The 14,054-nt window shown below is 30.1% G+C and overlaps 1 protein-coding gene across 12 annotated transcripts in view; it reads left to right on the top strand.

Annotated features, from left to right (window-relative positions):
• LOC128221206 (protein couch potato-like) overlaps positions 1–14,054 on the top strand; it is a 128,710-nt gene that overhangs the window by 77,053 nt on the left and 37,603 nt on the right. For 4 of the 12 annotated variants that reach the window (XM_052929699.1, XM_052929702.1, XM_052929701.1 and 1 more), the window contains exon 2: positions 4,781–5,413. The exons of the other annotated variants lie outside the window; for them this stretch is intronic. In XM_052929699.1, coding sequence (XP_052785659.1) covers positions 5,366–5,413 — 48 coding nt within the window. In that variant the 5' untranslated portion in view covers positions 4,781–5,365. The remainder of the gene's footprint in view (positions 1–4,780; positions 5,414–14,054) is intronic. 12 annotated transcript variants of the gene reach the window in all.

A 14,054-nucleotide genomic window follows, 5' to 3' on the forward strand; every position in this document is an offset into this window, starting at 1 on the left:
TTTTAATATTTTATAAGGGCCTCAATATGAAATGTGCTGCAATAATGATATTTTATCAGCGCTTTAAATTGGGCTGTGCTTTAATTTTGATATTTTATCAGGCCTCACAAAGTCTTCCACAATTACGATATTTTATCAGGGCCTCAAAAAGTGTAACGCAATTTATAATGATATATTATTTGCCTTTACGATATTATGTAATAGATTATTTAAATCATAAGGGATTCCTCAGCAGAATTTTGTGCTAATCGATAACAGTAATTGTACTATCTAACATTGACTCGATAAACTCCAAAGCCATTACCAATATTCATAAAGCATCATAAGTCATTTCCTAATATAAGTCATTTTCTTAATTTAAGTATCTTACTAATCATATATGATATAATCGCTTCATGAATATCTGAAATGCATTATTTTCATGGATTTGATTCAAATACATACATTTATGTAAAAAATCATAAAATTTTCTTTTAATTTCACTTTGAAAATTTTATGAAATTGGCTTAAGTTAAGAAATTACCATGTTTTATGAATACCATACAATTTCCTTATATAGTTTGACTATGAAAATTTTAGGAAAATTGACTTAAGTTAAGAAATTACCTAAGATGTATGAATGCCATACATTTTCCTAATAATTTGACTACGAAAATTTGATAAAATTGACTTAAATTAAGAAATTAGCATGTTTTATGAATACCATACATTTTCCTTATAGTTTGACTATGAAAATTTTATAAAATTGACTTAAGTTAAGAAATTACCATGTTTTATGAATACCATACATTTTCCTTATAATTTGACTATGCAAATTTTATGAAATTGACTAAAGTTAAGAAATTATCTAACATGTTTTATGAATTCCAAACATTTTCCTTTACGTTTGACTACACATTTTTTAGGAAAATTGGCTTAAGTTTAAAGAAATTACTTAAGATATGTTTTTATTTGAATACCGCAGCTGGTGCATGGTCTGATTATAAAGTAGGGGAAATGTAAGGAGGTCATTTGTAATTTTCTTTTCTTCTCGAACAATTTCTGTACCATTTAGGGAATTTATCATGGGGAAAAAAATGTCTTGTCGTCCCCATGGGAGATATGGTTTTCAGTGTGGAGAATTTGCCAAGAAAAAAATAATTATCGGTATAGGGACATTTGATGAAACATAGTGATATTTGATATTACACAGCCTTAGGATGTTTATGTAAAAAACGCTAGAGATTATGTCGTTGTCGAAATTCAAGCCATATTTGATTTTCAGTTTGATTGACATATGGCAGTTTCCAGGGATTAGTTGTCATGGCATTAAATTGAATTAGTTTATTTTGTGATGGATTTTTTTAAAAATAGGAATTAATTGTGGCAATATTATCCCTTGGATTATTTTACATTATGTTGAAAAATTAAAAATGTCATTAATCGCGAAGTTAACGTAAACAAATAGATTGCCATTTCATAAATAAATTAATAGGGATTTTGTTAATCACATCGTTAACTGTAACGAAATATATTAGCATATCATAAAATATTTTACCTTTGAAAGTTAACAACGATCTTGTTAATGGCATTGTTAACTTTAACAAAACATGAGAATATCATAAAATATTTTGCCTTTCAAAGTTATCAACCATGTTCTAAATCACATAGTTAACTTTACAAAACATATATGAAAATATCATAAAATGATTTGCCTTTAAAAGTTAGCAACCATGATGTAAATCACATCGTTAAATTTAACAAACTTCTGGACAACCTGGTGAATGTCAGTCAAATTAACTGGAATCAATTTTAATTCAATAAACTTGATTAAAGACGCAAGAACCTGAATTTGTTTTTTTCTATAATTCACACATTTAGACAATTATAAACATTTGCATCAACATCTAAAGTCGTAAGGTCTGTTTTAATTGTAAAATTATTGCTTCGTACCATCGGATCTCAAAGAGTTATATGAACTCCATCGCCGCAAAAGGGGATTTTATTGCTGAAACAGAAAGTTTTATTCTGTAAATGTTGGATTCTGTTGCATTTCACGGCTAAAATTGTTCTTCAGCATGGAAAGCTTGAAACAAAATCTATAAAAATGTATCCGTTAGACTATAAAGTTTAATTTGAGGTACATGGGAATTCTTTTACATAAAAGAATAACTTCTCTGTCAGTGGAGAAAGTCTGTTTCGTTATTATACTACTGACATTTTTTAGTATTTTCGGATAAAGGATTTATTTTCTGAATGAACATATTTATATAAAAGAAATTAACAAATTTGCTCTTTTTACTACACTCAAAATTTTAGTATTTTTGCAGAAAAGGATGAATGATTTACTAAAGAAATAAGCAAATGTTCTGTTCTTATTTAACTCAAAGTTAAAGTATTTTTGGAAAAGAGTATTTTTGCTGTGTTTAGGAAATATGTTGTTTACAAGGTGCTCAAATTCTTAGTTTATTTTGGATAAAGGAATAATTTCTGTATAAGAGTGAATAACAGACTTTGTTTCGACATGCAGGAAGGATTCTGTGGAATTATCAGCATTAGTTGGATTTATGCTGGATTTTCTTGGCGTTAAATAAGAGCATATGATCATGATATAAAAGAGAATAAAGCGTTTAATAATAGTCATTGGATTGATGAAAGAAAAGGCATGATTTGTTTTGCATTTGTTTTTTGTACCGAAAATCTATTTTATTTCTTGATATTTAGTATTAAATCTAATTACTTTGGAAAAAATAACAAAAAATATGATATAAATTTGTTTACATATATTTTTTAATTAATTACCTTAAAAAAATAATAAAATGTTATATATTTGTTAATATTATATATATATATATATTTAGATTTTTATATACAATAACAAACGCCACTCAGATGAACATTACTTTCATAATGGTTAATTGTCATGTTATTAATAGAACTCACTTTGTTTGAAGTAAAACTTGAAACTTAGTAGATAATTTTAGTCGGTTAATAAAAGGAAAAATAATTTCAAAGAGTGAAGCTGCGACTTAAAAAATGATATTAAATTAAGACAATTAGGAATTTTAATAAATTAAATTATTATTAAACTAAATGATTAAATTATAATGGAGTGATTCCGGAAGCAGACAATTTTATCTTCATCATAATTATTTAAATAATTAACTAAAAAACTCCAATAAGTCTAGTAGGGCATTGGTGCACATCAGAAATTCTCCAATAATTTCAATTTTGCTTCCTATTGAAAATTCCCTTAAAGAAAATTAATTATTTAAACATTTTCTGTTCATAATCAATAATGACCATAATTTCTTCCAACTTCAATTTAGCTTCAAAGGGAATTTGTGGTCCACTTTAGCTAGTGTATATTCAGTTAAGCTCTTATTTGGTGTGTGTGTGTGTGTGTTTTAAGAAAATTATGGAATAAATGTAATTGTGCTTGGAAAAAAGTTTTTTTTGTTGTTTTTTTATTTAAATCCTCAATCTTAAAACATAGGTGCAGTAAACAAGTTTGTATTTCAATTTCCTAAGAACACATGTAAGTTTATAGTTAATTGGAATTAATTCATTTTTTTTTTAAATTTAAGTTGTGTTGAAACATTTGTAAATACACACTGATTTTATAAAGCAAAATGATATTTCTGAATAAAACAATCCAAAGTTTAACAGGTTTAATTTGAAATTGGTCCAAATTTGTAAAATAAAACAATAATTATTGAGCATACAAAGATGAAATTTAGATAAAAATACAGTTTCTCATCAAATAAATCAAGCAGGTTGCCATGTAAACATCCAGAAGAATGTCGAAACACTGGATCGAACAGAATTATAACTAATACATGCCTCCTCATTACATGGGAAACAGACTGTAAATATTGGCACCAAATCTTTGTAGATTTTCTTCAATTTATCCTCCGCAGATGTTGATCAACATTCACTCACTAAATTCAATAGAAATTATTTTTATTCAGTTAGGGCCTGAATTCTGATCTGTTAGGATTTGCCATGGAATTTCAACAATGTGTTCTCTCCTTGCATTTATCATTGTTTGTTTTTTTTATAATTGACCAAAATACATCATAATCATGTTTGGATATAAGCTCTGGTATCAGTGTTATTTATTTTTCAAACTAGTATGATATAAGCTTGACAAACTTTTGCCTTCTTTTTACAAGAAAAAAGTTGTATAACTGAAATGTATAATGCACACCAAGGGAGATAATTTGATTAAAAATGTTCATTGCAGATCAAGGGAGTTAATTTGATTAAAATGTGCAATGAAGATCAAGGGAGTTGATTTGATTAAAATGTGCATTCCAGATCAAGGGAGATAATTTAATAAAATATTGTGCAGTGCATATCAAGAGGGATAATTTAATTAAAAAATGTGCAATGCATATCAAGAGAGAAAATTCAATTAAAATTGCAATGCAGATCAAGGGAGTTAATTTAGCTTAAAAGTGTACCGCAGATCAAGGGAGCTAATTTAATTAAAAATAAGCGATGCAGATCAAGGGAGCTAATTTAAATGAAAAATGTGCAATGTGTTTCAAGGGAGCTAATTTAGTTAATGGAAACTAGTGGGTTTTTTTATGCACATCAATTTTCATATTAATTACCAAACAAAGTATTTTAAGCTCAGGGTAAAAATGAAAAAAAAAAATCTTTAGGAAATTGAAAAATGAAAGATAGCTAGCTTTAAAGTATAAAAATTATCTGGATAATCTTACATAAGTTCAACATTTGAGATGATTATGATATTGAAATTACGTGTTCTTAATTATGATTGTCTTTCCAACAGTTCTTCAAATATTTAAAATAAAGTGCAACTTGCACAGAAGTGATTGGCTGCATTGGACATTAAAAAGAGTGAGAATAAAGAAAAAGTAGACAGTGTGAAATATGCCATCAACTTTACAAAATCAAAAAGTAGCTATCACACACTAACACTATTGTTAATATCACCCCACATGTCCGTGAAAGACATAACACACCTTTTGTAAATGAAGATATAAAAGTGTGACATTCTGTGTGAAAACAAATATTGAAGGAATATTGGAAAAAGCTTGCTCAGATTTAAGGGGAAAGGATTATAAACTTTCTCATTAGTGATGGACTATTTTAAGTCAGATATCAGGAAGACATAGCAATTTATTTGAAGTGTGATATTTAAAGAAAGGGGGATATTGCTTTTGCTCTATAAACTATTTAGTGTGATATTTTGGGTACATTTCAGAATCAGTGTGATTCTTTCAAAACACGTGTGATATTCTGGACACGCAAGGTTTAAGTGTGATATTTGTGATATTCTGGACACACCGCAATTTGAGTGTGATATTTTAAAGAAAGTGTGATATTTTCTGTGATATATATATAGAAATCAGCCATGTCGTCAGTCGATGACCTTGCCAATTCAGTGGTACACAGCCTCCAGGTGAGATCTTTATTCTAAGCCAGAAAGTTAGTGAACAACTTAAGTGATTCTAAAGTTAAGATTTTACTGAAGTTGGAAAATCGTAATGGAGGACATTGCCTTTTCAGTGATGCACAGTTTGCAGGTGAGATATTATAGTTTAAGAGGTTTTTAGCCTGTTTTTCAATGTAAGTCTATGTCTGTTAATGGTTGCCTAAAAGCTGCATTCTCACAGATTTACTGCTTTGCTCTTACTTATTATTTTGTCTCAGAATCAGCTGATTTTGGCATCTAAAGAATGCCTTTAATTCGGTGATTTAAGTTTGCTCACAATAGAAAATATCTCAATTATTTTGAAAACAGCAGAAAATTTCATGTTTTTTTAAAGCGTTAGTAACGCCTTAAGCAGTAAAACTTCAATTTCAAACACTTAAAAATTGGTGTATCCAAGACAAAAACAGAAAACAGTTGGTCAAAAAAATTAATCTATGAGAGTGCAACTTTAAGTTCAAATATTATATACCGACAACATTGTTAATTCAGTGATGCGGCGTTTGCAGGTGAGATCTAATTTAAGATATTTTTGAAGCGGTGTTCAATATGGATCCCTGACAAATATGTTTAAACTCAGTTTTGAAAAAAAATAATTAAAAGCAATCATACATATCTCATAATATTATCAGCCATGGCACAGGGGAAATCCCCTGAACTTCCATTCCCTGGTCTGCCGGTTCGCGATAAATATTCCGAGAGAAAAAAGGACTAGATTTGCTGTGTTCCAATACATTTTCTAACAAAATATATACTTAATGTGTTTCTTTTCAGTAAAAAGAAATGCTTAAGTTGCAATAAAATGCGTTCCCAAGTAGAACAGGCCAGAAATGTGGCACTAATGATAAATTGAGGCAACTTTTAGACACATTTAAAGTCTCCTCGGCTAATGTCAAAATGTCCTGGTTTTCTGAGCAAATCCTATTGGGAGGTTTGCAGAAACGAATATGGCATTACAGAGGTACTGGCACAGTTTTTAAACTATTTCCAAGAATCTGTTTGGCTAATGTCAAATCCCCTGGTTTTTGTAACAAAATCCCCTTGGGAGGTCTTCAGAAACAATGGCATGTATGAGTTATGGTCTAAAACATTTAGAACATACCTGAGGTCGAAATTAGCAAAAGAAGCAAGCCCTTTACTGGTCGCTTTTCTGGCTTGCAGGGAATTTAGATTTTATATAACGAGGCTTGTTGAAAGACTTGGGTACCAAGCACTATAGTGTAAGACTTTGGGCTTGTTATCTTTAAGTCCAATTTTGAAGACTGAAAAATGACTTAAAAAGGGAGTTTAGTTAGCTCAATACACTTGAATTAAAAATATCAAAGAAATTGAGTGTATATATTTTACTCTAGTGTATGACTTTTCTAAATATTTGTTTTTCTTTTTCTATTTTCAGGTAAGAGTCATATAGTATATGCAGTCTTGAACATCCAAGAATATAGCTTGCCTACAGCCTAAAGCATAAGTATCTTAGATTTGTTGTTGTCATGAAAGCAATATGCTTTCTGACTTATAGCTTTGTCTGTTTTTCAAACATAGAAGTCAAGGTGAATTGTCATAGCTTAAGTGTTATTGACATCTTTGGAGTGGCAAACCTTAAAAGCCCAAATACTTAACCAAATTCTGCAGTACTTTCTAAACAAGACCATTAGTCACAAACTGTTAAAGATATTCAGATGAAACTTAGCACAAATGTTAACAAGAACATGACAATTTTATTGAAACTAATAGCACATATTCCACTAAGAATATTTGCATGAAACTTGGCACACATGCTACTAAGAATGTTCACATGAAATTTGGCACACAATTTGTTACTTAAATAATATTTACATAAAACTGAATTTACCTATTACTAAGAATATTTGCATGAAACTTAGCACAAATGTTAATAAAAAATATTCAGATGAAACTTAATTAACCAATTACTAAGAACATTTGCATGAAATTTGGGACACATGTTACTAGTAAGAATAATCACATGAAACTTAAAATACGTATTACTAAGAATATTTGCATGAAATTTGGGACACATGTTACTAGTAAGAATAATCACATGAAACTTAAAATACCTATTACTAAGAATATTTGCATGAAATTTGGCACAGATGTTACTAGTAAGAATATTCATAATCCATGCTGTTATACCCATTGACTGAAAATGGATAAAGTATTGGTGCTCATGTGATTTGTTGATTTATTCCACAAGTTTATTGATATCTTAATCCGAAAAGCTTAATAAAGTATTTTTACTTAATAAAATATTGATTAAAAATTCCCTGGTAATTTAATGGGGAGGCCAAATTGTCAATTCCTGATTTTTCCTGGACAATGAGCTAGAGTCTATCTACAATGTGTTAGATTCTATCATTTTATGTGTCATGATTACCTCTTATGTTATCTGGCAAATTTAATCATCAATTTTCTGATGAGACAGGAGCAGAAGTGAATGAGACAGAAATTCACTAAGTATTGGTTAAACCACTGATTATCTAAGGCAGAGGAAAATATTTTCGGTTTCTCATTCCTAGTTCAAAACCCACCTCAAGGGGTCAACAAGTCGGGAAATGGGGAAGAAAATTAAAAAAAAAAGTATCTGAAATGTTTAAAATTAGCTTGTCATGTTTTTGGAAGAAAAAAATTGTTGTAGTTATCATTTTATGGCCTTGGTGTTGTTGTCGTTGTTGTCATCAGCATCCTTGTGCAAAGACTTTATCCATGGCCTTAACTTAAAGGTTCAAGATAAGAAAGGCAATGCCACATGTATAGCAGGGCCCACAACTCCGGCTAAAATAATATTTGAGTTATGCCCCTTGTTCAGCTGAAATCACAACAGATGAGCATTGCAGTTTGCTCCACGGCCCTCTTGCTTTAAAAAAAGCGAAAACCAAGAGATGGGGCCATCCCAATTTTCCCAGAAATATTGATATGGCCTAAAAAAAAACGTTTTTATAGTCAGTTGATAACAAAAAAAACACATCTTGTTTTGGGTTTTTTCAATATTTTTTAAGTGGGTCTTTAAGTATGCTGTTTAGAATCTTTAAAGCTTTATACTGAAGAGTACTTAAATGCCATTATTCAATGATGACAACAACATTCTTACATAAAGCCTAATAAAAAATAATAATATAAAAAGCATACCTTCCCTACCTGTTTTTGAAAAGGATGTAACCCTTAAACCAAACCTCCTTTTTAGGGGACCAAAGAATCATATTTTATTTGGCCTTATTATTGGTATGATCATTGATTACATAGCAGGATTCAGATCGATCAATAATTGTGTCGAGACACTGTAGAATGTACTGAAGAACTGTTTGGTTAGATTAATTAATTTCATTCACATGAGATATCCTTGGAAATTGTTACTCAAATATCTCTGGTCCCCAGGAGGGGGAAAGGCTATGAATTATTATTAGAAGTGTACCTCCAATATCTCCGCCCCGGGAGGGAGGTGGGATTGTTTTCTATGATAAAAAAGGGCCTTACAAAACCTTATTTGGAATAATACGGTTGTTTCGACTTATTCAAAACTGGTTGAAAGTGCATTAAAGGCCAATATCAATGTTGTTTCAAGGAATAACGACTGTCTCATTGATAGGCTGTGAGTGTTATTAGTATTTCAACCATTACTGATATCCTCATATCCGTTTATTAATCGTTAGACAGCCTGTTGCCAAAGACTTATAAACATGGTTAATATGTTGTTTGGTTAGAGCAGTGGTTAGCGCACTCGCTTCTCACTGGGTTTTAGTCCCTGCCTGGGCGCATGTGAGTTTGGTTTGTGGTCACCGAGCCCGACAAGTGGGTTTCCTCCACAACCCAAGACCACACTCACACGTCACAGACATCGTGCCAACAAGGGTGATTAATCTAATGTTGTAATCACTTGTTTCACAGTCATTGTTAAATCAATAAGTTTAAAAACTGAACATTAAGTTAATCTACAAAACAGATTTATCAAAGCCTTAATTACCAAGTTTTATATGCTTTTTTGAATATCTAAAAGTGGAAACTATTTAGAAACAGTTCTCTTTAGAAAGAGAAGAGAAAAATAAACGATCACCACTCAGAATGCCTCAAAGCTGCACGAAAATTTATGTCACTGTATTTGAAATAGCATTATTTCTTGGTTATAACAAGCAATGCTGTATTATGCAAGTTTTATAATGTACGAGCGATGCCATATTTAGCACGTCATTTTCAAATTAAGCGTCCTTTAATGTTTGTCATAGCAACCGTTTACACTTAAAGCTGTTAATAGTACTTAATTGTAGGGATATGCAATTTGTTCTTCACAGATTTTTTTTTCACAGAGTTCCTGACGTATTACAGCTATTCCTTTAAATAAACATTTCATTCATGTCTAAAATAAAATTCCATGATATTTAACTTCATAGAAGTTAATTTCATAATGATTTAGTTATGTTGTTATTATGTACTTAGAAAAAATAAATGGTTCAAATGATGTGAAAACCATTAATTTTGTGTAAGTACATTTAACTTTAACTTTTCTAGTGATCTACATCATATTGTGTAAACTAGCCACTAACTGGGGGAGCCACTGTTTAATATCTACCGCTTCACCTGATTAATATCATTAACGGCTAACTGCTGATTTACTGAAATAAATGTATCGGAAAATTTAAAAAATACTTTCTTCTCATTAGACAAAATTAAATATTGACCACTAAAAACTGTTTAACTTAATTTTGATGTACATAAAATAAAATTAAAACGGCCTTTCTCAAACATAACTAAAGATTTCAGATAATATTTAAATGCAAATATGTAATAAATTAAATAAAATTGGAGCCCAAATATAGATTCCATTAATAAAGCCATCATTAATAATTATTGCGGGTACAGTATGTCATTTTATCAATGTTTTGAATGCTTTATATAAAATTTTAACGACATTTACTTTAATATAATTTATAGGTTTACTGGTTATAATTATATAGGATACTATTTTTTTTTCTTAATTTTTAATATTTATAAGAAAAGCTACAGAAACAAGCTCAGTAGCCAAAAGTTTAAACATAAAATTGTAATAAGAATAATGTCTGACATCCCACTTTGTATTCAATTAAAATTCTTGATCATTCGATATATTTTTGTACAATCGTTGACTTGTTTCAAATTGCCATAGTAACGTCTGTTGTTTGCCTTAAGGTGCATGACTGTACTTTCTCTTCGCTATGCTCGCCTGACTCACGTGCTCAATACCCTCATATCAGGCAAAAAAAATAAAATGATTTGGTTAGGGTGACATCCTTTTCAAAAACAGGTAGGGTAGGTAGGCTTTTTATCATTATTATTTTATTTTTTCTTATTTGCTTTATGTTAGAACGTTTTTATCATTATTGGAAAATGGTGTTAAAGTTACCTTCTGAATAAAACTTTAAACTGAATATTAAAATACAATCCTAAAATTTAAAATACACTCCTAAATTTTATTTATTTTTTATTTTTACCAACTGACTATAAAATTGGTAGGTTCTCAGCGCCTATTTCGTTGGTAGGGTTTGTTAACCAGAACCAAATGTATTTTTTCTTGTAGCCTGATCACATGATCACACAGACTGCCATTAAAATAAAATGAAGACGTTTAACCATTAGGGGATATAAATCCAGTCAACCGCGCAAGTAAAACGTTCACAATTTTTGCAATTATCCCACCAAGGTTACGCAACACTAATTCTTGCTATGTCATCACTGGAGGGGAACGATTTAATGGAACGATTAAGTTCAACATCGTTTATGGGTTTTCTAAATTTTTAAACTTAATAGGTTTTACCTTTTAGAATTTCAGTACTTTTTCATCTATTATAATTTAAAGAAAGTTGTGGACTTAACTTCAACACAACGTTGCTTTCCAATTTAGGTTGTACAGAGGTTGTTTTCATAACCTGATAATGTTTAATAGCTTAAAATGATGAACTAATGTTGTTTTTTAATACAACTATATAACTTGTCGAAAATAACATGATGATAAATCTAAGGGAAATATTGTTTATATAAGTTAAGGGTTTAAAACTGCCTGCCATGAATATTATAAAATACATCTTGTACTTAAGATACGCAACATAATAACTTTCCACAATTATTAAATAAACCTTTTTTTTTCGTTAAAAAGTAACAAAAGTAATATCTTCCGAAAATGACTTTCAAATAACTTTCAAAAATTATTTTTAAAAAAATTGTTTGTAAAATATATTTAAAGAAACAATAATTATGATAATGTTTGTTTCAGGTTTTGAAACAAAAGTAATCATTCTTAATAGAATAGATGTTATTTTGAAAGAAAGCTAATTGTCAGTTTCCCATTGTCTAAAAGAGAACTCAAGGTGAATGTATTCTCTGTCCGTTTAAATTCCATTAGCGGAAATTAAGAAAATAGTGCTGTTTGACGTCAATTCTAGCCATTAAAGCGATCGCAAGCTTCCCGGTTCGCTGCTAACATGAGCTATAGCCCATTTTTCATCAATTATTAAAACTCAATCATCATAACTTTGAAATTTTCTGTTAGATTTTACGGCCTGGAAGGCACCAAGTAAATTGCTTTTCCTGATCTTGTGGTTCATTCCTCACTTACTTGTGTCTCATTATCCCTTCTTTTGGCTCCAATAGGTTTCTTTGGGATAGTTTTTTTTAATTTCTTGTGCATTGACAGAAAGAGAGATAATTATTCTTTACATTAAGACTGCAACATTGACTTTAGTGTCGTAAATCCCCCCCCCCCCCCCTTAGGTCTGTGATATTCAGTGTTTTCTAAGGAGTACACAGAGTTTACTTAAAGGGACTAGACACCGGATGATACCATATTGCAATAAAAAAAGAAAATTGTCAAAAGCTTACATGAAATTGGTATCATTGTGTTCAACGAATTGAAACTTACTAACTGATATATCATATGGCTTATGACACATGTGACTTTCGCAGTTTTATGCGTATTTTTCAAAAAAAAAATTAATGGGTTTGTCTTATCACGTAAATTCCAGTAAATTTAGAAATGGTCTTGTATTTGTATACGTGACTTTCACATTCTAAATACACACTCCATAAACATCGGGTTGTAAACCATTTTGCGGGCCTTTGCAGATGCTTACGACCTCAAAAAGGTGTAATAACCCTATATTATTGAACAGTTAAACTCAGCTGAGACAGTGTCAAAATATTTTTTTAATCATATTAAGTGGCATATAATCGGCCTCATACTAGCTCGTTTTGACACTTCTAGGCTTGTTTTGAGGAAATGCTGTATTTGCCAATTTTGGGATCATCTGGTGTCTAGTCCCTTTAAGTGAATGTTAACATATTCAGAAACTAAAAATTTGGCTTAAAGTGATATTCATGGCCTATTTCATTTTTCGAAACTTCTTAAACTAAACAGGCTAAACAGCTTAAAATTTCAATTAGTGGAAATACGTACTTAAATCAAATTTGTATGAATGAAAAATGGTTTATTGTGTTTATCATAAAGATAATTCCTATCAAAAGTATGAAATCTCTTGAAGAAGTTAATGTAATGCAAATTATTGCAAAACAAAAATAGTGAGCTTAGTTGAATCCTGTTATTATGGACTTAAGAAGCTTCGAAAAACTGGGGCCTGACTCATAGATTAGTTCATCATTACTTGGCCAATTGCTCTGAACATTTGTGTAGTTAACAATGTTGTTAACTTGATCATTGTTAACTTTACACTCTTTAATTCTCTGAATGTTTCATTAACCCCCAGTCATGTGATCTATGATACTTTATACCAAAATTGAGACAACTGTTTAACCAATGCATGCCTGTTTCTTTTTATAATTATCTACGCACACTAAAAATTATTTTACATTTCACGATCTTAAATAACAAAAACAAACATAATTATCATCTATCTTTTCAATGAAGGTATATATGACTAAGTTTTGCATTGCCATAATTTTCTTGCACTTTATGCCCTTTTCGGAAATGAGACAGCAATATCATCTGGTCTCCTCCGTAATGGCACTTTGTAATAAGATTACCATTTATGAGAAGTTTAAATTAACTTACTGATAACTTCAGTCCTACTGGAATTGTCCCACTATGGGAGATATTCGGGGTGAAGTTAATTTCCTGCTCCTAATAATGGCGGAAGTAATTTTAGTGATTTATACTTGAAAATAATTTGGGAGCAGTAATTAAGTTTAAAAAAAAGGGATATTGTTCATTATTACATATTGTATGTCCCTGCTCTGACAGATTTTGAATTATATTTGTTTGTTTCTCAATTATTTTTTTTATTATTTTTTCGTAGCTGTGCATGTTTTCATATTGAAGAGTATTTGTTGAACCTCTGAAATTATTTAATTAATAACTTCTTCCTGATGCTTTAATGTTGTTTGTACTTATGAGTAGTCATTAAATAATACAGATCATAAAATGGTCATTGATATAGCACTAAATGTGCATTAATGTCAGATCTTTCATTAGTGTTTGGAATTCTTGAAATTCTGGATGATTTTTTGGGGGTTTAAAAAGCTTCTCCCTGTAAGGGAAACATGTACATAATGGGAGAAGTCGTTATATTAATAGTTCATATTTAGACAATTTATTCTCGGGTATATATATATATAAGTA

This window comes from Mya arenaria, chromosome 16 (genome assembly GCF_026914265.1).
Source record: "Mya arenaria isolate MELC-2E11 chromosome 16, ASM2691426v1".
In the NCBI taxonomy this organism is placed as follows: Eukaryota; Metazoa; Mollusca; class Bivalvia; order Myida; family Myidae; genus Mya; species Mya arenaria.